Below are 25,512 nucleotides of genomic sequence, written 5' to 3'. Positions count from 1 at the left end.
CGGCCTTTTAGCAGATGCAGGGGCTCAGAATAGATCTTTGTCTATCCCTATGGAGTGTTTCCTATCTTAACTAACTAAGTAGCAGCTTCCAAAACCAGACCTATTCAATTTGTTGGGCTTGAAATAACAGGTTTTTATGAATTTTCAATCCACAGCCTTCTGGTTTGGTGGTCTGTGAACCTGGTTCTTGGTCTTTCTGGTGTATTTGGCATTTAGGAAGAGGAAAAATAATCAGTAGCAAGAATGTTAAAAAGTCTTTCAGGCTTTCAGCAGAGGAGGATGGACTCCTTTATATGGCTGGGGTTTTTTTTTCAATTATCATCCTGTTTCTAGGAGCCTTACTATCTCTGGGCGTGTGTTGTATGTGCCTCTTCAGTTTAGGATCACTAATGAACTAGTTTTGCTCATCTGTTTTTCCGTGCTTACTGGGTCAGGCTTATTCAGGCAAATGAATGGTAGGATTCTCTCCTACCATATGCAGCCAAGTTCTGTAATTGTTAAGTACATGCATTTTGAAAGATTTAGTCAGAAATTGCTCCTTCATCCTTTCTCCCATCTTAGCATTATTTGTCCAAAATCTTCTGCTAGCATTGTGTGACTTTCGTACAACATTTGACACTTCAAAAAGAGAATAAACTATTTCTAGAGCACTGTAATTGTTACAGCAAAAAAAAAGATGGGTACCCACAGCCAAGCGTAATCACAGCAGAGATCAAACAGTGAGGCTGCAGGCTTAGATTTATGTATAAGCTGCTGTGTAGGAGCTGGGAGGTAAATGACGCTGTACTATTTGCTGACATAAAAGTTAATGGACCCTATATTTATGTAAGATTTCTTGATGTTAAAACCACAATTCGATTCAGACCTTCACTTCCTCTTCACATCTGTTTATCTCTTCCAGCCCCCAAAGAGATCACCTTCTCCATAGATGTCGGGAATGGCCCCACAGAAGCCACTGTGCAGTCTCCCACACCGCTGAATGACAACCAGTGGCACTACGTCCAAGCAGAGAGGAACCTGAAGCAAACCTCTCTCCAGGTGGACAGCCTCCCCAAGAAGGTCCTGGAGGCCCCTGCTGAGGGGCACTTCCGCTTGCAGCTCAACAGTCAATTATTTGTAGGTAGGGACCATTTAAGGGTTTCTGTAGACATGTACAATATTTCTATGTCCATGTCTTGGTGATGCTGTTGTTTCACCATTGAGCTTGAATGTGGTGATCTAATTCTGCTTTCTCTTCTTCCACTCCTGCACAGGCAAACCCAAACTACCGCCTTTACACTCAAAGCATCAACCATAGTTTAACCGTGCTGTACTAGATGGTATATTTAGGGTCTAAGATTGCTTGAAACATATTTATTGCCGAAGAATTCTTAGTATTTCTTCCTGTGCTGCACTGGCCTTGTAATTTGCTGTAGGAAATGTGATCTGTCTTTTTAGATGCCATGTACAAGGCATAAATTCTTCATAGAAGTTTCTAGGGCAAAGCCTGATGACAGTACAGCCTTAAAGTCTGTTCTTTCAAGCATGCCTGCCAAAACCCTTATTTGGCCACAGACTGTATGTGTGAGAGAACTATGAACACAGTCAAAGCAAATACAGTTATTTTAACTGAAGGTGATCTTTCAAACGGGAAAAAAAAAAAACACAACAGAAAAAATCTCTGTTTGCATATAGTTTCTTTCCCCATCTCCCTTTCAAATGAAACATAGATTGAGACCATTTTGTGTTTGACAATATAATCAGGAATAATGAAGGGACTTCTCTCTTTTTTATATTCAAATGCTGTCTTTCTGAGTAATCTGCTCAGTGATGGAGTGGGTTGTAACCTGCTTCTTATTCAGGGCCACTCGGGTAACTACTCATTCTTTCCTTAAAATGGATTCTCTTACTTAGCTGAAATGCTATTGCAAACCTCAACCTGTCAACACATTTTAATAGAGTTTACGTGTGTATCCATACCCTTTGATTTGAGAAGATTTTGGGGTACTTATTTGAGCTTTTTGTAGTGTATGTGTGCAGTAATTACTGGGCTCTGAATGTAATGAATGAATCTATTAATAAATAGATATAGCTGCATCAGTGGCCAGAAGTCCTTCCCTCATAGCTATTGATTCATACCTAAAATGATCTCTAATAGACTCAGAAGGAGGGAGGTTCACTGAAGAGCTCACAGAAGGGAGGCTTAAGACTGTCACAGTGCAAGGTTTCTGTTTTCTGGTATGAAGCATGTGCTAATCACTTGTTTCTCAGATGCTAAGATGATCCTGGGAGCATGTTCTGCGGGAGGTTAGGCCTGAAGACAGTAGGGTTGGGCTGCCAGACACCTTACAAACATCAGAGAAATCTAGCCAAGGTACTGTTTCCAGTTAGAAAACTTTGAGAATTTAATGACTGGGTAGACTTTTGCAAATTTTTGGTTGTTCCATTTTACAGGAGTAAAAATGGAGGTTTTCTCATAATCTCATATGTCATATGTATCAGCTGCTTATCATTTCACATTGAAAATCAGTATCTGCCTAGGAGCTTGTTTGTCTGCCTCAGCAAAATAAACAGGTTATCTGAATGAATTTCATGGTAGTTTTAAAGTGACAGTACAGGCTGGGAGGAGAATGGATTAAGAGCAGCCCTGAGGAGAAGGACTTGATGGTGTTGGTTGATGAGAAGCTCAATGTGAGCCGGCAATGTGTGCTTGCCGGCTCACGTTGAGGGAGTCGAGGGAGGTGATTCTGCCCTTCTGCTCTCATGAGACGCCACCTGGAATACTGCATTCAGCTCTGGAGTCCCCAAAGCAAGAAGGACATGGAGCTGCTGGAGCGAGTCCAGAGGAAGACCATGAAGATGATCCAAAGGCTGGAGCACCTCTCCTGTGAAAGCAGTTTAGCCTGGAGAAAGCTTCTCTGGCAGGGAGCTTGCAACTACATTGCAATTAGATGATCTTTAAGGTCCCTTCCAACACAAACCACTCTATGATTCTGTGATAATCAATGAATTTCATCATGGGAATCCATGGTAGTTAAGAACCTCAAAACAGGAATGTGCCAACAGGAACTCTTGCCAGCAAAGATAAATGCAAGACCCTGCACGCGGGGCAGAATAGCATCGTGCATTGGTACAAGCTGGAGATTGAATGGATGAGTAGCAGCTGTGCGGAAAAGGTCCCATTGTTCTTGCTGGAGAAGTGAATCTGTCTCTCATCTGCCTGTGAATGTAGCTGTGCTTTGAGGAACAGTCCAGCAGTGACTTCCATCTTAAAGTTTTCTCTGATTGTACTTAATATTTACAGTAAAGTCTAGGACATAGTTACTTTATCTCAACAAAGAGGTGAAAAGTTTTCATTGTGCAGTAAATAGATTGCATTCAGTTATGCATCCATACTTTTACTGAAACTTGAACAAAAGGGACAGAAAACCTAAGATTTTTCGGAGTGCTTTTTTGGGCCTTAGCTCTACCATATTGAAGGTCAAAACTGTCCTTGACTTTCTGAGTTTTCCTAAGAGCAGTCAGAAGAGATGGAAACCTGAGTAGCCTCCTGATTCTGACATTGTTTGTCTCTGGGTGCTCCAGGGAAGACCAACCATACACAGATGTGGCATAATTTGTCTCTACTGAAGGTCTTACTGCAATCTCTAATAGGAAGCAATTGATTTAATACCTCAACCATGCAGAGTGAATTTTATCCCATCTGAGAAATAAATGCATAAACAACATTGTAAAAAAGGAAGGAAGCAGCAGCACATAATATTACTCCCTACTCCCCCTATAATCCACAACATATTTGTTTCTGCAGCATTCTGTATACTGATAGTGATTAAGGGCTTTCTACAATTACTGTGCACATTCTTAATTAATAATCCACATAACTGACATGATTTGCTGTTTTAAAAATGTTCCAAATATTTTTTAATTGAATCTCCCTGTTTCATTCCATTTAAATATGGAACTTTGTTTCCACACTGGAGGTAGCTAGTCATTAAGATATAACTGTTTTTTGCTGATTCTTCTCCAGAATCAATTCAAATATTTTGTAAATCTCATAAATAAGGCTCAATGTCAAAATTTAATTTAGTTTATTTCTCTTCTGGAAAGATTTATTGATCCTTTGGGATGAAGGAACTGTATTAGTATCATGAAGCATTATGATGATCGCATGGAGATCCACTGTAGCTTTCAAATTACAATTATTTTCCTGTTGCTTGAGAGATGTCAGCCTATATACAGCGTATGTGAGGTGGTTATATAACTCCCTAAGAGGAAAGGTCTTTTCCTTATAGGAAGTTCTACACAGTAAATCACACATATAAAATAAATTTGAACATTTGTAAAATTTGACTAAATGGGCAGTTGGCATATAATATAATTTTAAAGGATTTCTGCTAGTTTGGACCAATTCATTCCTTGTCAACTGTTACTGCCTGTTTTATGAATTAGTTATTTCCTTCAGTTTTGACCAGATTTTTCCTTTGCAACCCAAGAACCAGATAAATTTGGGAGAGTAAGTAATAGAATAATTTATCTTTTGGGGTTTTAAATTGGTTTGTTGCATTTTTAAAAAAGTTGGGCTGTCAAACAGTCTTTTTACTTTCTACGATTTATGGTGAAGAAAGTTGAACAGAAGACTTCTTCAGCAATGTTAAAGAAACAGTTAGTTGTAGGCGGTTGTGGAGCTGTACTTCATTTATTTCTGATCCGGTGATACTGACACATTGTTAAGTGGCTTAATTTACAAATCATGGAATGGTTTGAGTTGGAAGGGACCTTAAAGGTCATCTAGTTCCAAACCCCCTGCCATGGAAATCTTCCAGTAGACCAGGTTGCTCAAAGCCTCATCCAACCTGGCCTTAAACACTGCCAGGGATGGGGCATCCACAGCTTCTCTGGGCAACCTGTTCCAGTGGCTCACCACCCTCACAGTCAAGAATTTCTTCCTTATATCTAATGTAAATCTCCCCTCTTTCAGTTTAAAGCCATTGCCCCTTGTCGTGTCACTGCATGCCCTTGTAAAAAGTTCCTCTACAGCTTTCCTGCAGGTCCCCTTTAGGTACTGAAAGGCTGCTAGAAGATCTTCCCAGAGCTGTCTCTTCTCCAGGCTAAACTACTCCAGCTGTCTTCATAGGAGAGGTGCTCCAGCCCTTTGATCATCTTTGTGGCTCTCCTCTGGACTCGTTCCAACAGCTCCATGTCCTTCTTGTGTTGGAGTCTCAGAGCTGAACACAGTACTGCAGGTGGAGTCTCACAAGAACAGAGTAGAGAGGCAGAATCACCTCCCTCGACCTGCTGGCCATGCTTCTTTTGATGCAGCCCAGGATATGGTTGGCTTTCTGGGCTGCAAGCACATGTTGCTGGCTCATGTTGAACTTCTCATCAACCAGCACCCCCAGATCCTTCTACTCAGGGTTTCTCTCAATCCTTTCTGTGCCCAGCCTGTATTTGTGCTTGATATTGCCCCAACCCTTGTTGAACTTCATGAGGTTCATACAGGTCCACCTCTCAAACCTGTCAAGGTTCCTCTGGATGGCATCCCTTCCCTCCAGCATGGGGACCACACCTTGGTGTCGTAAGCAAACTTGCTGAGGGTGCACTCGATCCCACTGTCCCCATCACTGATAAAGATATTAAACAGCATCAGACTCAATACCGACCCCTGAGGAACACCACTCATCACTGGTCTCCATTTGAACATGTTTCTCCAATTTGGAGAGAAGGATGTTGTGTGGGACAGTGTGAAATGCTTTGCACAAGTTCAGGTAGATGACATCAGTTGCTCTTCCCTTATCCACCAGCACTGTAAACCCCTTGTAGAGCCCACCAAATCTGTCAGGTACGATTTGCTCTCAGTGAAGCCATGTTGGCTGTCACCAGTCACCTCCTTGTTTTCCAGTTGTGAGGAAGTTAATCAGCCTTTAAATACTTCATAAGGATGGGAGTTAAGAAGGCCTGACTTTCCTTTGAAGTTTATCTTCAGATTGACTGACTTAGGTATTTTAGGATATATAGGCTTTTAGTGAAGTTTTGCCAATGACTAAGCACAGAGGAAGATTTCTCTTTTACATGTGTAGATTCTTTTCTGTCCAGTAAGGGATGAATTCACACTTCAGTCTTCCTGAGTGGAGATCTCATTGCTGTTTCTCTCTTACTTACCCTGCTACCACTTTTCTTGAAATATGGGAGAACATAATATTCTCTCTCTCAAATTTGGGCAAAAAGTTTAAAAAACTCAGATTCAGAGATAAAAATATACCACATGTGAGAGCAATTATCCTCTTCCATAAGGAACCAAACCAAAAAAAAAACCAGATCACAACTGCCTGGTCCTTTTAGATGGAGAAAACACTGTTTGTAAATTAATGCAAAGCTGTGTCCTGAAGACTGTGAAAAATGTGAACTTGAGCTGTCTCAGAGGGATATTAACTGATATATAATGACAATGAGTTCAGTGTTTGAATGTTGTGGTTGCTTACTCCAGCAGAGAAATCCATATGTTCAGATGCTACAGCAGAACATGGGAGTCTCACCATGACTCACATTGTCCCTATGTTAATTTTGAGTTGTGTATGTTCTTGAACTTAAGCCTGTCTGGGCCATTGCTAGTGTAAAAATCAGTTTTCAGCTTGGTCTGTGTACTTAGATGTAACCATGGGCGTGTTTAATGTTCTTAAACTGCATTTCTGTGGAGTATCTCTGAATGTTAGGCATGTCTTACTGAACTTTGACTCGTTTTACGTTACTTGGATTAACATTACTATCTGCTAGAAGACTTCTTCACTCACTTCTGGCCTTGATAAGGATAATGTAGCCATAATTCATTATCTGCACATTAATGCACCCACAAATACTTCCATTTTGGAACTGGTACAACATCGCAAATAGAGAATTTCACATGAGTTTTACACATCCTGGAAAGATGTACTTATGTAGCGAGTACCCTGAAATCTCTTTTATACGTTGATGTCGTATAAAAGGAGTTAATAGAGCTGAGTCAGATCCTTCTTCCCATACACTCATACTATTCATTGTATTCACAGAAATGCTGGAATTTGAGTGTAATTTCTTTCCATACCACCTGTTCTCCATTCAGTTCTGCCCTGCCACCTTTCATTGCCCTGTTTTGTGTTTGGTTCAATAATGTTGGCTGTTCTTGTGTCTTACTGACATGATGTCTGCCCTGCACGCCTGTCTTTGGGGAATGTTCCCCTTGGAGAAGTAGAACCCAAGCATTTGCTCTGACCAGCACGTCACAAAGCATGTGCAAGAAATTATGATTGCCTGATGTTCCCTAGATTCCACTGCAGTGATGACTTCTTTCACATGCCATTCAAAATAAACAGTAAAAAATGGCTGCCTTCTTATTGGATCTACCTGGAGGTAAAACCAGAGGAGAGGAGATGAAATGGAGGTGTTCAAATCTAATCCCTCTCCTTTTATCTCCTCATCCACAGCAACACAATGTGACAGAATTCAAATTTGCAATTCTTGTTTTATTCTATCACTTCCTATAAATATCTGACTGTATTCAATTACGGTTTCTCTCTGCTACGGAGAAAGAGTCATGCATAGTCAGTAAGAGACAAAAGTGTAGATTAAATAGTGTTTGTATGATTAGCTATTGTGTTTAATCTGTAATTGACTCACAAGGCACTTAATGTATTTATCTATGTAGTACCAGAAAGAGTTTTTCCATGGCTACACTTGTTGCAGTAACTTTGAATGCAGACAGAAAGTCTGCTTAAGGCCGATGTTAGCACACATGGAGTATGTGGCAGGCTTCTGAGATAGCTTTCTGTATGTGCCAAGTGGAAGGGAGAAATGATTTTTCATTGCCAGTACACTCAAAATCAAACAAGCTTGGATTTTAAAGCAACCTAAAGGAGTTAGAAAACCATTTCTTACTTTCATTTAGTGGGTCTTGGGTACATAACTGCTTTAGGCTGCTTTACAATGCTCAGTCACAGCATGGATATCTTTGTACCTGGCTAAGTTTCTTCTGATAATTAAAAAAAATTGACAGTAGAAGAAGCAAACCCCCAAAAATGTACAGACTAGATAATATCAAGTGCACCAAACTGCCCAGCAACAGGCAAATTTGGCACATTACTTGCTCTGAAGAGACATGCAAAAATAAATAATTTCAACGTATGGTCACTTTCAGCATTTAAAATGAGTGACGTCCTTTTGGATAGTGCAGCTGGTGCCTGGTATATCCCTGGGGTCCTGGAGATGTGTCATCATCTCTCGTGGTGTAGTCTGAGATGAAGCTATGTCTTATCTACTGAAGAAGGCATGACCATAACACTCCGGTATGAAAATGGAAGGGGAAAGATAGTCCTTGTAGAAGGCTTTGAGAACAGGATTTGCACTCAGACTGGTAACATTAAAGAAGCAAAATACAAATCCTAAGAAGTTAATTTGATGCATAAAGCCTTGATCAGAAGTTTTTATGCTATTTGTTTGGTATGTTAAAGAGACTAGCAAAGTTAAGTGCTTGAGTTCCTGGATATGTCTTGGGAGCAGGGGAGCGAGGAATCCTTGGGTGAATCTCGTCTGTTGTAGACAGTTCAAATGCAACGTACCCCAGAGAGAGTCAACATGTAAGAAACTTTCTTGGGCGACAGAGAAAAGGAAGGAGAGAAAAAGGCAGGGCATACTTTGTTTACTGTTGTTTTTAAAAGAATCTGTAGACACTTTGGGGTATTTTGGAGGCCAGCAGGAGGAATTAATGCTTAACTCCTTTTATATCCTGACTGCTTTGTACAGCTTTCAGTTTGAGACTAACAAGTGTGACTTGGATGTCTTCTGAGGAATGTTACAGCAAGTTATCCTACTCCTGAGTAATAACAATTATGATTCTTATACTCCCATGTCCTTTCTTTTTCTTTATATCAGTTATATAAAGCAAGAAAACTCCTAATACTTATTCACGCCGCTTTAGCCTCCCTAATCCAGTTCCTACCAACAAAAGGTCCCTTGCTTTTTAAAGCAAATCCTCAATTCGTTGACAGAATGTTAATAATTTAGCCGATTGTGTCACCAAGCTACGCTATGAGTGCTCAGTTATGAGCTTCTTGCCCCCTCCTCTCAGACTCTCTTCCTTGCTCCAAGGCTTCTCAGTAAAATTCAGCTGCCTAAATAACCTTGCTGAAAACAGCACGGCTCATTTGACTGCCACCTCCACTCAGCAAAGAATACCCTTAACCTTGGTGCTTATGGTCCTGAGGCTTATCCTAAAATCTCTTTTCCTGAACAAAGCATTTGGGTCGCATCCATGAAATTGTCCAGTCCGACATGCCTATGAGAGTAGGAAAAATCTGTAAAGCTTAATGTGGGGAAGAGGTTGGTTTCATAGAATCATAGAATGGCATAGGCTGGAAGAGACCTCAGAGATCATCTAATCCAACCTCCCTGTCATGGGCAGGGACGCCTCTCAACTAGACCAGGCTACTCAAGGCTCCGTCCAGCCTGGCCTTAAACACCTCCAGAGAGGGGGCATCCACCACTTCTCTGGGCAATTGATTCCAAAGTCTTACCACCCTCGTACTGAAGAATTTCTTCCTAAGATCTAATCTAAATCTGTTCTCCTTCAACTTAAACCCATTTCCCCTTGTCCTATCAGTGGACACTCTTGTAAAAAGTCCCTCCCCAGCCTTCCTGTAAGTTCCCTTCAGGTATTGGAAGGCAGCTATTAGTTTCCCCCAAAGTCTTCTCTTTTCAAGGCTGAACAATCCCAGCTCCCGCAACCTGTCCTCGTAGCAGAGGTGCTCCAGCCCCTGGATCATCTTTGTGGCCCTCCTCCGAACACACTCCAACAGATCTATGTCTCTCTTATGGTGGGGACACCAGAACTGGACACAGTATTCGAGGTGGGGTCTCACAAGAGCAGAGTAGAGGGGGAGAATCACCTCTCTCGACCTGCTAACCACGCTTCTCTTGATACATCCCAGGATGCGGTTGGCCTTCTGGACCGCATGAGCACACTGCCGGCTGATGTTGAGCTTCTCATCTATAAACACCCCCAAATCCTTCTTTTCAGGGTTTGTTTGTTTTCAGTTTGTCTCTGCTTCTCAGGAATGTATTTGAAGATTAGGTCTAGTCAATTGAAGAGAACTGCCCAAATAATAAACAGATTTGCTTTATCAATACTGTGTGGATCTAGGATCGTATAGATGGTCTCTGTTAAGCTCCATACTCTACAGACATTAGAAGAGAAGAGTGAGAAACTTACTTTACATGGCTTTCCAAAGTGCATTAGAGAGCAGTAAGAATATGGGCAACACAATAAACATGACATCTGTGGAATAGTTAGCGATAGCTTGTATTCATTCTTTAAATGTTACAGCTGGGATTTGTATGTGTGCAGAGAATAAGGAAGGAAGCTGTCATTCATCCTTGTAATATCTGTGGTTACCTCCCATGGAAAAGTAAACAAAGTAACCAGTAACCTTAAAGGGAGAAATCACATTTCTACTTATTTCGACATTACTGAAAATTCTGTATAGTATGTTTGGTTTTGTAGCAAAATCTCCAAAGAAAAGGATTGTGTGTGCACTGTGCAGCAAATGCGGAAGGCCTGATTCTCGTGCTCAGAGGGTCTTTAAAATAAGTGGGCTAACATGTACTCACCTGAAAAGAATAGTTTACTATAGAGGAGTTTGAAAAGATTTGTTTCTCTGAGAAAGGTGTCGTAAAGTTAGCATGACGTAAACCTGTCTCACAGATACTCTCTACAGTTCAATTATTCTAATACAAATCTAGTATTTCTGCTATTAGTGTACCAAAAAGAAAAACATGCTAGAATGGTATAGCAAAACAGTAGGGTTTTGGTGAGATTGCTTTTCAGACCATCGCTTCATTCTCTTAGTTTGCAGAAGTCTTGCTTTAATTAAAGAATTTATTAAAAACCAGATGCTCTTCTTCAAGGACTTATCAAAGGATGATCTCTTATCTCATGCACTTTGATATAGAACCAACTTCTACAGAAGAATAATTTGGAAAGATAACTCATTTCATACTACTTTTGCAGAAGAATCACCAATAAAGCTATCATTTCAGAGCCTACAGACACTGAACATTCCTGAACCAGAATTAGATTTCTTAGCAGCAACAATCACGATTGCAGTATCTTCAAAAGCACAATCTTGGCAACTGCCAAACAAAGCTTGCAATGAGAAAAATGGTTATGTTTTCACAAAGTACTCTAACAATCCTTGTTATTGTCATTTTCAGAGACCACCTCTTAAGGAAAAAGTGTCTTCATTATAACACTGTTAGCAATTTCATTGGCAGATTAGAAGATAGCTTGTAGAGACTTGAACTTCCCTCTTGCGTAGATCCATACAGCTCTGGTATTCAGGAAGAAATGCAACTGTTTACCAGTTGTAATAAATGACACAACTATGACCTGAACTCATGTTTCTTGCCTACAACAAACATTCACATGCAACGCCAGGTTGGGCAGTCATGCATAAATTCTGACTCAAGTCATTTCCCTTCAGCCAGCAGGCCTGGTACTGAACGCGATTCATCCCTGCTATCTGAACTCATCAGCATGTGTAACTCACCTGCTGTTGGGATTAGGGTGTTATTTATACTCTGTACTATGGCAACAAATAGAAAAAAGACCATTTTACATTTGGGTTTCTCATGCATTAGGTGATATGCAGACATACGATAAAGCAGCTAATCTTTTTCCCAAATGAATTCACAGTTTAAATGCCAGACAGGGCAGTAGATAAGGCAGGAAAGAGAAGAATGGCAACAAGAAAGTATCACATACAGCTTTTTAGTCCTTTCATAAAGATAAATAGAGACCTTTAGTTTCCAAGGCTGTCCGTCTGTCATCTCTTGCCACTGTATGCATTGATAGATAATATTTTTTTTAATTCATGGATTCATATTTGTGCCTCTGGATTGGACTTAAGGGCTTTGATTACTATGCAGACTCATCAATGAATGCATGTCCTTTTTTCTCTCTTTCAGGAGGAACAGCTTCCAGACAAAAGGGCTTTTTGGGATGCATTCGATCTCTGCATTTAAACGGACAGAAACTTGACCTTGAAGAGAAAGCTAAAACAACGCCTGGTGTTAAACCTGGGTGTCCAGGACATTGCAGCAGTTATGGTAACCTGTGCCATAATGGAGGAAAATGTGTGGAGAAGTATAATGGTTACTCCTGTGATTGTACCAACTCAGCCTACGAAGGACCTTTCTGCAAGGAAGGTAGGTAGCAGGCTTTGATCCTAAGTTCTTAGTGGTCTCTGAACTACAGCGCAATTTCACCCGTGTCAGCTTGGTGTCCCTCATGTAACAAGACAACATTCTAGTATCAGCTTTTTTTTAAGCATTCCTAAGCGTTTGTCTTAGGTAGGCTAAAATGTCTATAATGACTGCAGTGATGGCCTCAGAACTTAAAATGGTGCTAGTGGTACTATTACTGAAGTTGCCAACTGTATCCCACTGTGATTCCTGTATTCCATTGTATATAACTTGGCCCAGACATTAACAAATAGGGCTGAAGTTTTTTATGACAGTTGTCTGCCATGTCTGAATATTTAGTTTGCTTTGTTTTAAACCTCATCCAACTTTGTCCACCTTAACAAAATCTTGAGAGGTTTTCTTTACAGAGTGACAAAAAGGGATAGACTTTTTATGTTTTTTTGCCATTCCTGTGACAACCCATCCAAATGTTAAGAGATGTTAAAAGTAAGCATGAAGCATTCAGGAGAAAATTGATTTGCATGGTTTGGTCTCTGGTTAATGTGTCCTCACTGAACCTTTCTGGTGGCTCCCAGGAGATGTTGCCAACACCAGAAAAAAGGAGCAGGGCAAATAAAGAACATCTAATTTAGATAGCGTTTTCTTTAAGGGAGGAAGGAGCTACCAAAACTCCTGCTCAATAACAGCAAGGTGCAATGTGAGTGTTTTATTTTCCGTGGCTGACCCTCACCTCAGAAACGCAACAGGTTTACTAAGCGGGCCACATCGTCTGCTGGTGTAAATCGGCTTAGTTGTACTGCAGTCCATGGAACTATGCCCACTTACATGAGCTGAAGATTTGGCACCGATGTCACGAGAGTCGTATCAAATAATGACAGTGTCCTGTTAGGAGACGTGGCTGTAGAGATGGAGCTGCTTTACTGGACAACGTACTTGCAGTCAGTCCGTAGCTGAAGATATCGACACCCTGACTTTACTGTGCCTCACGTTAGAAAAAACTACTGTTATCATATCTGTGAATTTTATGGTCAGACTATGTTGTGTTTATTGAAAACACAAGTGTGAGTTCTCGGGATCTAAGCATGCACAGGTAGATGTTTCTGGTTTGGAGCTACCAAAGACAGCTTCTCTTAATGGCTGTCTTTGTGTCAATGTGTTGATTTAATGATTACTTTGTTTAAAAAGGAGACTGGAAAGGACAAATATATTGTCTTTACTGTGGAGGGAAGACAGAGAATATTGCCTTATGTGTCAGCTGTCAGAAGATGGTGAGCTGAGCATTTGTTTGCCTGACAGACATTTTGGTCTGTTGCATCTTTTGGAGCTCTGATTCCAGCACTAAAGTAGCTGAATTTAGAGACCTGTCTCTATACACTGTTCTTCTCTGTGCCAGACAAACAGACTGTAAGGAAGGACACACTCCTTGTTCAAATTAAGAAACGTTGATGTCAGCTGGGTCAGGGGCATTTTGCAGTCACCTCTTGTCCATGCCTACCTGGGAGATCTGAAAATGCAGTAGCTGAAATTATTGCCTTGTTTTATATATGCTTTCAGAGGTTTCTGCATTATTTGAAGCCGGCACTTCCATTACCTATGTTTTCCAAGAACCTTATCCTGTCACAAAAAATGCAAGCACCTCAAGCTCTGCCATTTATGCGGATGCTGTCATGTCCAAGGAAAATATTGCATTTAGCTTTGTCACAGCACATACTCCAAGCCTTCTGCTGTACATCAACACCTACTTTCATGAATATTTGGCTGTGATTCTCTCCAAGAATGGTGAGTACTCTTGATTTGCTACCAAAGGGACACCAGTGTAACTGTGTTAACTTTTTTGTGAGAATAGTATAGAATTCTGTACTCATTTAAGTTAATTTCTGTGTCTGCGACTTTATCGACTTCATGGTATTCAGTTCATGCAAATGGCCATCACTCTCTTTTATTTCCCTTTACTTGGCATTCAGTGCTACACTTGCCTATTCAGTCTTTGAATAATCACGTTGTTGGGTTTTAAAATGTGCTTTGACTTTCATTTGGCAAGACTGTACAATAGCAATTCCTTGCTATTTGTTCTGCACTGAGATCCATTAGACCTCCAGGATAAGCAAAAGAAATATCATGAATGCAGAAGAACACTTGGTGCAGAAATTTATTATCATCTTTTGCATTCTGTCCTGGCACATGTATCGCTCTTCACTGGGTTGTTTCAATGGAGTATGGCCAGTACATCTAAATATTAAAACCAGAAAATGCCAAAGTTTTCTAGGTTTACTGACTGAACATGAGGTGTAAATCGATTTTCTATTCAAAGGTACATGGTGTGGGGACTTTTTGAAAACATGTAAAGATTTTAGGAGCATGGGCCCTATGTCTTCTCAGTAAGATTGACTCCTGAGTCCTTGCAGTGCTTTCGGAAAACTCACTCCAGACAAACATCATCCCAGACAAATGGGGATGTTTGAATTATTCAAGAGTTATCAGGCACTGGAGCACTGAAAGTGATGAGTAAGTCATTGGTGAGTCACTAGCCTGTGGCAGAACAATAGAAAGTTAATGCTATGTCGTTGAATATGTGCATTTGACAGAATGACCCAGACCACTCTGAAGCCTTGCAAATTCCAAAATAGCTAAGCTTTCAAGTACTGTCAAATGAAACTATAAGGAAAGAAAAAAAAAAAAGTTTTATTCTCTATATGGACATTGCAGTCGTTTATCTCCTGGTTATGTCATGTGGCTGGCATTGGGGCTGGCATGGGATGAGTATCCAAATCCCTGAGAGGGGCAGCTGGAACAGGATCAGCCTAGAACCATCTCCCCTAAGTGAAGTCTCAGTAGGGTGATGGGACTACTGAGGAAACCCTCTCTCCTATCTCCAGTTTCATTCAATCTCAGATTTCCATCTCTGATTTGCTCTGAGGCAAGTACTTAGGATTTTCAGATATATGAATATTCCAGTGCGTGCTCCAGGGTGGCAGAGGTTTAGCCCCTGCTGAAGGTAAAACCTTGGAATTTGCTTCTCAGTTACACTCGGGTCTCTTGATGCCGCTCAGGCAATTGAAAATAGCCCTGAAGTGAATGAAAATGTAATATCCATTTAAATCACCTTTAGTGCTGTCAGAGTAGTGTTAATGACCTTAGAAACATGAGTCAATTGACTTTTATTGATGAAATACAACAATAAGCAAGCTATAATTGTGACGTTCTGGAAGGGAGGAACTCTCTAATGGTGGCTGGGGAAAGGGTTTGGATCAGGACATGGGGGTTTCTTGTAGGAGCTCAGCAGGAGCAGAGGAAAACCTTGCATTTTAGCAGCCACACCATCTGCAGATCTCCTCTTTAGTTCAGATGGAGATAAGGATTCTCAGTACTTCTGGAAATTGGGTGGAGCAGCTCTAAGCACACTCAGGCAATTTAGACAATGGTGCTTTTCTCAGATCTGTACCTCTGTTAACTCACTTGTAAAATGAAGATAATAGTAGTTTAGAAGGCTGGTGAGATGTCAGGCTCCAAAACTAGACTATAAAACGCAGCACTATATGCAAAGAATTATTAAGATAACTAGCTGACCTTGGTTAACTCCTGAAAGTCTCTTTCAGGATGGTTCTGTGCATGCTTCTGTGTTGTTCCTTCAATGTAGTCATTTCAGTCCTGCATATTCTCTGTCTTTTGTCCCAAATGTAATCATTCTTTAAATCTTATATCGTCTTATTTTTTAGTCTTGTTGGGATTGAAATTATTCCAATGAAAATAATGTTCAGATATGTTACTTTTTCTTCCTCCAAGAGGTTTATGCTTGCCATAAAGTTACTGGACTATGAATAATAATGTCCTTTGTAGCATTAAAAGTGAGCATGATTCCTTCCCTCTTATTGGCTCATTTTCAAGGAATCTTGCTGAGTCTGACAGTGTATAGTAGGATCTAAGCAGGTCTCTGCTGGATAACTGATTGGTTAAATAAAGGTTAGGCTCCTGGTGAAATGGGAATGGGTATTCTCACTTAAGAGGTGAGCAGTAATATTCTTTGCTACAATCCCAAGACCCTTTCCACTTGCTAAGAAACTATCAGAACAGTCTATGTGTATTTTAATACATCACCTTTTGTAAGTATTTTTCAAGCTGCTATTCATGTATGCTGTTATTCCTCTTTTCTACTATCCACAAAATAACTAGGCAAATTTTAGTTTAATAAAAGTGACAATGAGAAGAATGTTTCTGGTAATTCAGACTTCCTGTGTTAAATATTTAACATATAAGAAGTGAAAGTGTCTGCAAGGCTTATTCATAGTTAGACTATATTAAAAAGGGGCTTATATGAAAGTGAACTTGTATAGGCAGCTATGGTATAATGCAGTCAGGTGTGAAATGTTTCCTGTAAAATAAAGTGGTTTCAGTAAAAGTAATAAATAGTCGATTTTAACCCCAACACAGTTTGCACTGTCAGTCTGTAAAAAGGTCGTATCATTAGAAGATACAGTACATATTGACTGAGACACTAGAATTGTGGTAGTAAGATGATTCATTTAGAGTTACCCAACAGGCCAATGTCAGGCCTGGGAAAGGAAATAAAATCTCCTCCTGCCCAGTCATGGCTTCACCCTCTCAGATCAATGCTGCCCACACAGAAAGCCCTTCCAGTGCTTGGAGCCTTAGAAGGCAGGTGGTTCATAAAGGAGGTAAAGTTATGCCAGATGTTGGGTACCACCATATGTCAATGTAGAAGCTACAATTCTAGACCTATACAGATTATCTCCTTCTGTAAAATGAGATGCTCGGTAGCACCTAGCAACTAATATTTCTAGAAACGGTTCCCACTCAAAGAACTTATCTGTTTCACAACGTTGTTCTTACCTCTGATCAATTGGTTCATGTCCTGGTAGCTTATGGGTAAGTTTTCAAAAGTTGATCATTTTAAAGATGAAGTCAGGATTCTTTCCACCATTAGTTAATGCTTATGGTTCTAAATCAAACATGTGCCTTTGAAAATGGCGTACAATAACTTGGCATTGTCCTTTCCTCCCTAGTCTTACATATTGTACCCATGGACTTTTAAATTACACATGTCTAATAGATGAGTATGTAAAGCTCACATAGTCCCATGGATCTCACATCCAAAAGATTAGCAGTACTGTAATAATTGGCAGTGCATTTTTAATATCAGTGCTGTAGAAACTGCAAATTATAGTGCCCATTACTAAGCTACAGAGAATGGGTAAACATCTCTAATTAGCCTTTTCATTGTGTCAGTCCACGGAAGTTATTCACATCATGGCAAACTACTGCCAAGAATTAAATAGCTTTTTCTTTCCTAGGCTAAATTTTCTCTGAATGTTTTTCTAATTTACATGATTTCATCAAGTTACCATTGCTTTAGTATTACAGTCTTTGCCTTGATCCTTTAAGACAATATTTGATGGGGAAGAAAAATGTAAATAAACTGTTAGTGCTTTCTCTTTCTTCATTCTTCCTTCCCTCCTGCAAGTAATCAAATGTGGTATGAATCTGATGAAGTATATTGTCTAGAAAATGTTTTCTCAAGTGTTTGATTCTTAGTGTTGTTGTCTTTCCCCATGGATACAATAACTTTCCTAATCTAGAAAAACAGCAGATAGTTACCATCAAAGAAAAGAGATAGAATCTCAAACTGTCCTAGCCTAATTCAAAATTTATCTGATCTCATAAGAAACTAAACAATTTGAGACCTTTTTTTTTTGTTCGTTTCTATCCAGTACCAATTGCCATCACAGTGAGTTCTGTTCTTAATTTCTTTTGGAAAGCAAGACTCTGAAATTGCATCGGAAAGATTCAAGACAACCAAAAAAGCACAGTTAAAAACAAAAGTACAAACGAAGATAGCTTGAGTAATTCTTCTGTTAGGTCCCTGATACTCAGAATATCGAAGCAAGACCAAGATCAGCTCCACTACTCTGTCTTGAAGACCTATAAGGTCTTGAAATCAGCTAATATCTGAAGTAAATAGAAAAAGAAACCAAAACCTGTAATAGAGGTGAGCCAAATTAACACTGAAAAAAAAAAAAGAAGCAAATGTCATCAGTGAGAGGCTACAGATTTATTTTTCTTTTTAATCAACTAAAAATCTATTGTAATCTCTCATCTCTAAGTCAGAAGTAGCCTTTCTGTTGAAGGCTTGTAAATTCTCCTTATTGTTTTTGCCTTGCAAGTCTGTTGAGCTGCTCCAATAACATTTCTCAAGCAAAAACAACACTTTTGTCATTCAGTGGTAAAGAAAGGCAAAAAATCTAGTTCAGTCTTTGAGACAAAAAACCTTTTGATTCTGTTCAGGCTGTGCACTCCAGAGTTCAATGGAGCAAAGCTAAAATAATTAGGGAAAATAAGACTTACTGAAACACTGGGATCGGTTTTGGGGGTGATTTTCAAGTCTTCACTGGTTGTTTTGCTTTACCACCTTGCAGGTTTTTGGTTTGGGATGTGGGTATGACAGAACATAACTAACTGCTGCAGAAAGACCCTCAAGGATATGCTATTGCCAGTGTAATAATCTTATCTTTTGAGAACACTTTCTGGCTTACAGACTTTCAACACCCATTGAACAACCTGTACAGTTTGTGAGGCTGAAGTGGAAAATGATGCTGAAGTTCAAGTATAGTTATTTTTAACAGATCAGGAGCAGGAAAGTGAGTTATGTTGGGAAGTGTGGGAGACAGCTTTCTTGAGGAGACTGGTTTTCAAGAAACTGTCTGTGAGTGACTCAGAATTGTTCCTGGTCTAGCTCTGGTTGACAGCCATTACACTATTTAATATGGCAGATAGAACTATAGAATCGTAGAATGGTTTGAGTTGGAAGGAACCTTAAATATCACCTAGTTCGAACCCTTCTGCTGTGGGCAGGGACACCTTCCACTAGATCAAGTTGCTCAAAGCCTCATCCAATCTGGCCTTGAACACTTCCAGGGATGGGGCATCCACAACTTCTCTGGGCAACCTTTTCCAGTGCCTCACCACCCTCACAGTGCAGAAGTTCTTCCTTAGATCTAACCAAAATCTACCCTCTTTCAGTTTAAAGCCATTACTCCTTGTCCTGTCAGTTCATGCCTTTGTCAAAAGTCCCTCTCCAGCTTTCTTGTAGGCTGCCTTTAGGTACTGGAAGGCTGCAATAAGGTCTCCCCAGAGCCTTCTCTTCTCCAGGCTGAACAACCCTAACTCTCTCAGCCTATTTTCACAGGAGAGGTTCTCCAGCCTTTGGATCATCTTTGTGGCCCTCCTCTGGACCCAGTCCAACAGGTCTGTCCTTCTTGTGTTTGGGGTCCCAAAGCTGAATGCAGTACTCCAGGTTGGGTCTCATGAGAGCAGAGTAGAGGGGTAGAATCATCTCCCTTGACCTGCTGCCAATTGTTGTAGTTGGCCCTGAAATCTTACGTTATTTACTGGATGAGGGAGCAGTGAGAGTTTGATCAGGAATGGTGAATGTAAAAGAAATTTTCCCCGTTTGCCTGTAAATGAGAGGCTGGCTGTGGCACCATGAGTAGAAAGGTTTGGGGTGACAGGAAATCTTCCAATCAGTTTCCTTATGTAAACAGAGAAACTCCTATGGTTAAAAACATCTCTGATCCTTTGGATGATTCTCTCCTGTAAGCATACTTCACAGAAAATGGGAATGCTGATTAGAGTTTTCAGTTCAAATTCAGCGCTAAAACGTCTTTGAGGAAAGACGTCGACTTGGCACCTAAACCAATATTTTTGTTGTTGTTTTAGCATACGTCACTATAAATCTCTAAGTGTGCAAGACTTACTTGAAAGGAGAAGCAGCCACAACATTCAGCTAAGGACGCTGGCAGATTTCTTTATCTGCTTTCCAAGATGAGAGAACTAAAAGATCTGTCTCATTAGCTAAATGCATGGACATGTTTGTACTCATGAGGACCATTTTGCTGTATGAAGGGTCAAGAGATGTTCTGGAGACCCACAAGGGAAAAACAGGGGAACTGTAATTGGATTACATTGAGCAGGAAATGCTGAGCATGCAGTTAATAGTTAATACCGCAAAGGTATGGACTGACTTTGAACTTACTGGTATCTGGCATAAAATACAGACGTTGAGATACTGGAGTGTGTCCAAAGAAGGCAACAAAAATGGTGAAGGGTCTAAACACAAGTCTGATGAGGAGTGGCTGAGGGAACTGATGTTGTTTAGTCTAGAGAAAAAGAGGCTGAGAGGAGACCTTATTACTCTTTACAATTACCTGAAAGGAGATTGTAGTGAGGTGAGTGTCGGTCTCTTTTCTCAAGTAACAAGTGATAGAATAAGAAGAAATGGCCTCAAGTTGTGATAGGGCAGGTTTAGATTGAATATTAGGAAAAAATGTCTTCACCAAAAGGGTTGTTAAGCACTGGAACAGGCTGCCCAGGGAAGTGGTTGAGTCACCATCCCTGGACATGGTTTGATGGGACATGGCTTAGGGACATGGTTTGATGGTGGACTTGGCAGTGTTAGGTTGGTGGTTAAACTTGGTGATCTGAAAGGTCTTTTCCAACCTAAACAATTGTATGATCCTATCCTTGGACATATTCAAAAGCCATCTGGACATGGCCATGGACAACCAGCTCCATGTCCCTGCTTGATCCGAGGGGTTGGACAACATGACCTCCAGAGGTCCCTTCCAATCTTAACCATTCTATGATTCTGTGAAAGATTGCAGAAATATGCATTTGAAGGTAAAGTAGTGGGAGTATATGTGTATAAGCATGTATTTGCCACAGAAAAGTCATCACAGTGCTAACATTATATGGTTCTTGTACTAGGATTGTTACTAAGTAACTGTTTCATCCATCACCTAATTTTCTCCATAAGATGACTTAAGAACACGAGACAGTTTTGTATGCCAATGGTTGTGGCTTGTTATGAAACTCAAATCTTGACAGTTTGCTGTAATCAGGAGAAGGTCACTGATTAAAGTATCCAACTTCTCCAGTCACAGAGGCTGGCATAACCTGTGAAATAGGCAGTGCTTAGATGAATTTACTAGTCAGAAGACCAGAACGCTTCCCAGAGATACGTGACCAGCCAGGCAGTGTCTATGGAGCTCAACACAAACAAGGAACATTAACCTCAGAAAGCCATTAATCAACAAAGCTCTGTGCTGTCTTTATTATGAGTTAAGAATGAAAAGGAGGTGAAAAGGAAAGGCATATGATTATTTTTCTCTAGATTTATTTAAAAGATTATTGCTCACTCTCCTGCTCCATAGACATCATGCAGTGCTCAAATTGATTGTTTCATTTTTTCTGTTCAGATCATCTTTTTCCGTGTTCCCATTGCTGAACATTACAGTTATTTGTTAAGCCAGCATGAAACAAGTCCTTGCTTGAACAGATATCTACTGCCGAAACTGAAACAGGAATGGTTGAAAGATATTAGGAAAAGAATGGAAACCATGAGCCAGGAGCTTGGTGAGAGCAGGTTGATATGAATTCCTCAGGGTGATCAACAGAGGATCTCAGTCTTTTTTGCCTGAGAGCTGTTCGCACAGAGTTAGTGATGACATATAATTTGCAAAGCCAGGTTGAACTTTTGGAATAAAATTCATAGGATGGTACTTTTTATTTCATTCACTGGGTAAGGAATGAAAAAAGAGTAAAAGCTCCTCCTGCCAGCCTGGCTGCTACGCTAGTGTTAAATGGAAAGTACAGTGTGAGATGAAAGCCTGGCAAGATTTTAGTACATGCAAGAGTGAGTAAACCACAGAGCCTACTGAATGTCTGACCATGAGAATACTAATGGCATCTAGTGTGTGCTTAAAGACAGGGAGAGGTCTTAGCATCAGATCCAATAGTATCACACAGATAGCTTTTGTTAAAGAAGGGTCTTTAAGTGACTTCTAAAATTCCAAAGAACGTGTAGAAAAGGTATAGGTTAAAATTTACCAGAATAAATCTCACCATCAGAAACAGGTAATTTGGGGGAGACTTAACTGCATCTGATGCCCTCAGCTCTTTCCTTCATATTTACATTCAGTCACCTTTGGGGAAAAAGATAATTAATGTAGCATCATCATGTAAAAGAAACAGCAACCAGTTCCTTCACCAAAAAGATCCAGGAATGGAGAGAGAATTATAATGACCAATAGTATTTTTTTAAAGGGCTGCTCACCCAGACGTTCCATGTCATTTTCCAAAGCATGTTAACATTCATCCGTTTCACCAACTGTGACACAAAGAAGGAAAGCAATTTGTCAGCAGTCATCAAGCTGGTAGATCTCGAATTGTGGTAGTACTCTGTTCATCACCTTCAGGGTACAGAAATACACCCCCGTGTATGCTTACCCATGAGCTAAACTGGAGAGACAGTACTATCCCAAATCCGTGGGTTAGCCCTGTTGCCATTAGAGGCCCAGCCACTTCAGTGTGGACATGGGCTGTTTTGTTTAAACACGTGTTCCCCTTGAAATCACTGGAATAAGCTCTGTGTTTAAATCACTCAGTATGTCCATGATGAGCTCTATGACTGTGGTCCTCTGGGTCATCTTTTAGACTTGCAATATTTTCTAGCTTTGGAGCAAGAAGCATCTGCCAGTTCCTTTTTTATTGCTGGCCAGCCTGTGTTAAGCCAACTGGCAGCTAGTGGGAATGCGACGTCTACGAAGGTTAAACACATTTGTCAGTCACGGAAGGGAACTGGATACATTTGTTGGTGTTTAAGTGATGTTCTCAATCTGGCTTCAGCTGCCTAGCAGGATTACAAAGTGAACTGAGGTCATGGGCCTCCAGATAGGCTTCTCTAGGGTCTTTTGGAGGAGTATTTTTTTCTGAGTTGAAGAAATGCAATGTAAAATAGTTTGGGTGGTTTGTTTTTTTTTTAGTGTAGGATGGCCTGAATATGATCCTTAAGTCCTGAGTGTCTCAAGTGTTGAGTGGGAGGCATTCACATAAGCATCTATTTTTTTCACTACCATAAGAGATTACAAAAAATCAGGGGTTTGGTTGGTTTTGTTTGGGTTTTTTTTAAACCCTATGAAACAGTGTCATCTTAGCAAATGCAATAGCTAAGTCATCATATCAGCAAACATGTTCAACAGTTTCTCCTCTTTGCTTTCTCTGTGAAAAACAAATAGCAGGACTATTTTTGTAAGTGCAACTACTTTCTTAGCTAAACGCCACTGGATGCTGAAGACATGCAGACATGGGCCCTGTTCTTTTGAATCGCCAGCGGCACTTCCACTGAAGAGTAAATTTACTGAGTAAATATCCCTGGGGAGAAGCTGCTAATTAAGGAGCAGGTTTCTTAACCAGCTGCTCCTAACTGGGAAAGCAGTGGTTCATTTTTAAATATCTAGGCTATGAAGAGAAACACTGTCACACTGAAGCTGTGCAAGTTGTCAGAGAGATATTTGTGGTAGAGACAACTGAAAACTGTCATGTGCTGTTCTGTAATCAGGAATGAACAAACATTTTCACCTTATGAGCTGCAAATGGCTTTCTGGGCTAAATACTTCCTTTTTTTTTTTTTCATAACAGCAACATCAGTAACCCCATTAATATATTCCACCCTTTGTTTAATTGGTACCTTCCTTAATTATTTTCTCTTTTAGCTATAGCTCAGGTGAGTGCTGAGGGTGGACGCGATGGTGTAATTAACATCTTACAGTTTGACGAGGGTGACTGATGGTTTGAGACAGCTGTAAGAGGTTCTCTTGGTCTTTAACTGTGGTGTTTCTGGGTGCTTCTGAGGCAACAGCACACGCAGGAGTAGTCCAAGGCCATTTTCGTAATGCAGTGTTTCATTATTTTATGTATACACACTTCTCCCAAATCATTTGTCAGCTTCCCTGATTTTAAATGATTTTTCCCAATGTTACGTGATGGTGATGAAGTTGTACGTTTTACATGTACCGCTCACGTGTTCCCTGAACTAACCTCAGCCTCCCCGAGCAGTGCAAGATGTCTTGCCAGCTGCTCCAGCCAGCTTAAGTCATTAAAAAGTGCTACCGAAGTTGGCAGTTGTTGAGTTCAATCTGGGCTCATTTAAAACCAGTTTCTGTAAATGAAGGTCCTGCAGAGAAGTCCCAGACTCCGAGAGCATGTCATTCCCTTCCGTGCTGTAAGGTTCTTCAAGACTAAATGACGCAAGACCTATGGTTCTGCTGACATGTGTGACAAGAACCTTACTTATGAAAATGGATTTATAGACCAAATTCCTGGTATCCATTTTTTGGTTTTTTTTTTCAGAGCTGCTTTAAACTTTCTGCCAAATATCTAGCACTGAGTGAGATCTTTCACACCAGAAAGTCTTCCTGAGCTAGAACAGTCTCTGTAACGTTTTCCCATGCTCCCTTTTCCAGCTGATGATTTAAAAATTACTATTTGATTTTCAACACAAGGTTTGGCAGTCCAGAATGAATGTAAAGTTAGTGAGCATAGGCCACAGATCCACTAGATGTTTCTGACATTGCACTCCGGCACTGCTGTAGATATAGGCAAAATAAAGATGACTCACCTGCTGATTTGTTCAATCAGAACAGGTTTTGGATATAGAATATGTAACATCGTGGCCAAGGTATTTCTTCACACTGTGCGGTTTTGGAATATTTTTTTCTTCTTCAGAGTGAACACTTTGAAATCTCTAACCAGTTTAATGTCCATATTACCACTATACTAAAGAGCTGCTACTGCATCTTTCTTGTCCTCAGCAAAAAGATAGAAGCAGTTTGAAGGCACGATGCTATTTCTGTAGCTGCCTGGAGGTTGGTTTCACTGACACTGATCATTACTGTACTGCTAGTGAGTACTAACCCTGGCCTCCATCACCACTGAAAGACTGTCCTGGGAGTGTTTTGTTTCAGAAAAGTCATCCCCAGCTTAGTCACAAGTGTGGGATGGCATAAATACTGACCTTCAGTCTCTGTTTCCCAGAATTTCTCCCTCAACAAGGGGACTCCCAGGAATTGTGTTAAAATGGCTCTGTAGCTGTTCGATATCATAGAATCATAGACTCATGGAATGGTTTGGGTTGGAAGGGATCTTATAGATCATCTAGTTCCAAGCCCCCTGCCATGGGCAGGGACACCTTCCACTACACCAGGTTGCTCAAAGCCTCATCCAGCCTGGCCTTGAACACCTCTAGGGATGGGGCATCCACAGCTTCTCTGGGCAACCTGTTCCAGTGCCTCACCACCCTCACAGTGCAGAAGTTCTTCCTCAGATCTAATCAAAATCTACCCTCTTTCAGTTTAAAGCCACTACCCCTTGTCCTATCGCCACATGTCCTTGCAAAAAGTCCCTCTCCAGCTTTCTTGTAGGCCCCCTTAGGTACTGGAAGGGTGCTATGAGATC

General features: G+C 40.5%; 1 protein-coding gene across 1 annotated transcript in view; it reads left to right on the top strand.

Annotated features, from left to right (window-relative positions):
* The window catches only part of CNTNAP5 (contactin associated protein family member 5), a 299,098-nt gene that overhangs the window by 250,994 nt on the left and 22,592 nt on the right, over positions 1 to 25,512 (top strand). The window contains exons 18-20 of the mRNA XM_086616177.1: positions 902 to 1,120; positions 11,971 to 12,210; positions 13,762 to 13,986. Of these exons, the coding sequence (XP_086472303.1) occupies positions 902 to 1,120; positions 11,971 to 12,210; positions 13,762 to 13,986 (684 nt within the window). The remainder of the gene's footprint in view (positions 1 to 901; positions 1,121 to 11,970; positions 12,211 to 13,761; positions 13,987 to 25,512) is intronic.

Source organism: Tauraco erythrolophus, chromosome 8, assembly GCF_009769465.1.
Source record: "Tauraco erythrolophus isolate bTauEry1 chromosome 8, bTauEry1.pri, whole genome shotgun sequence".
Classification (NCBI taxonomy): domain Eukaryota; kingdom Metazoa; phylum Chordata; class Aves; order Musophagiformes; family Musophagidae; genus Tauraco; species Tauraco erythrolophus.
Note: the sequence above shows the minus strand (reverse complement) of the source record. Positions and strands in the feature narration are given on the sequence as shown.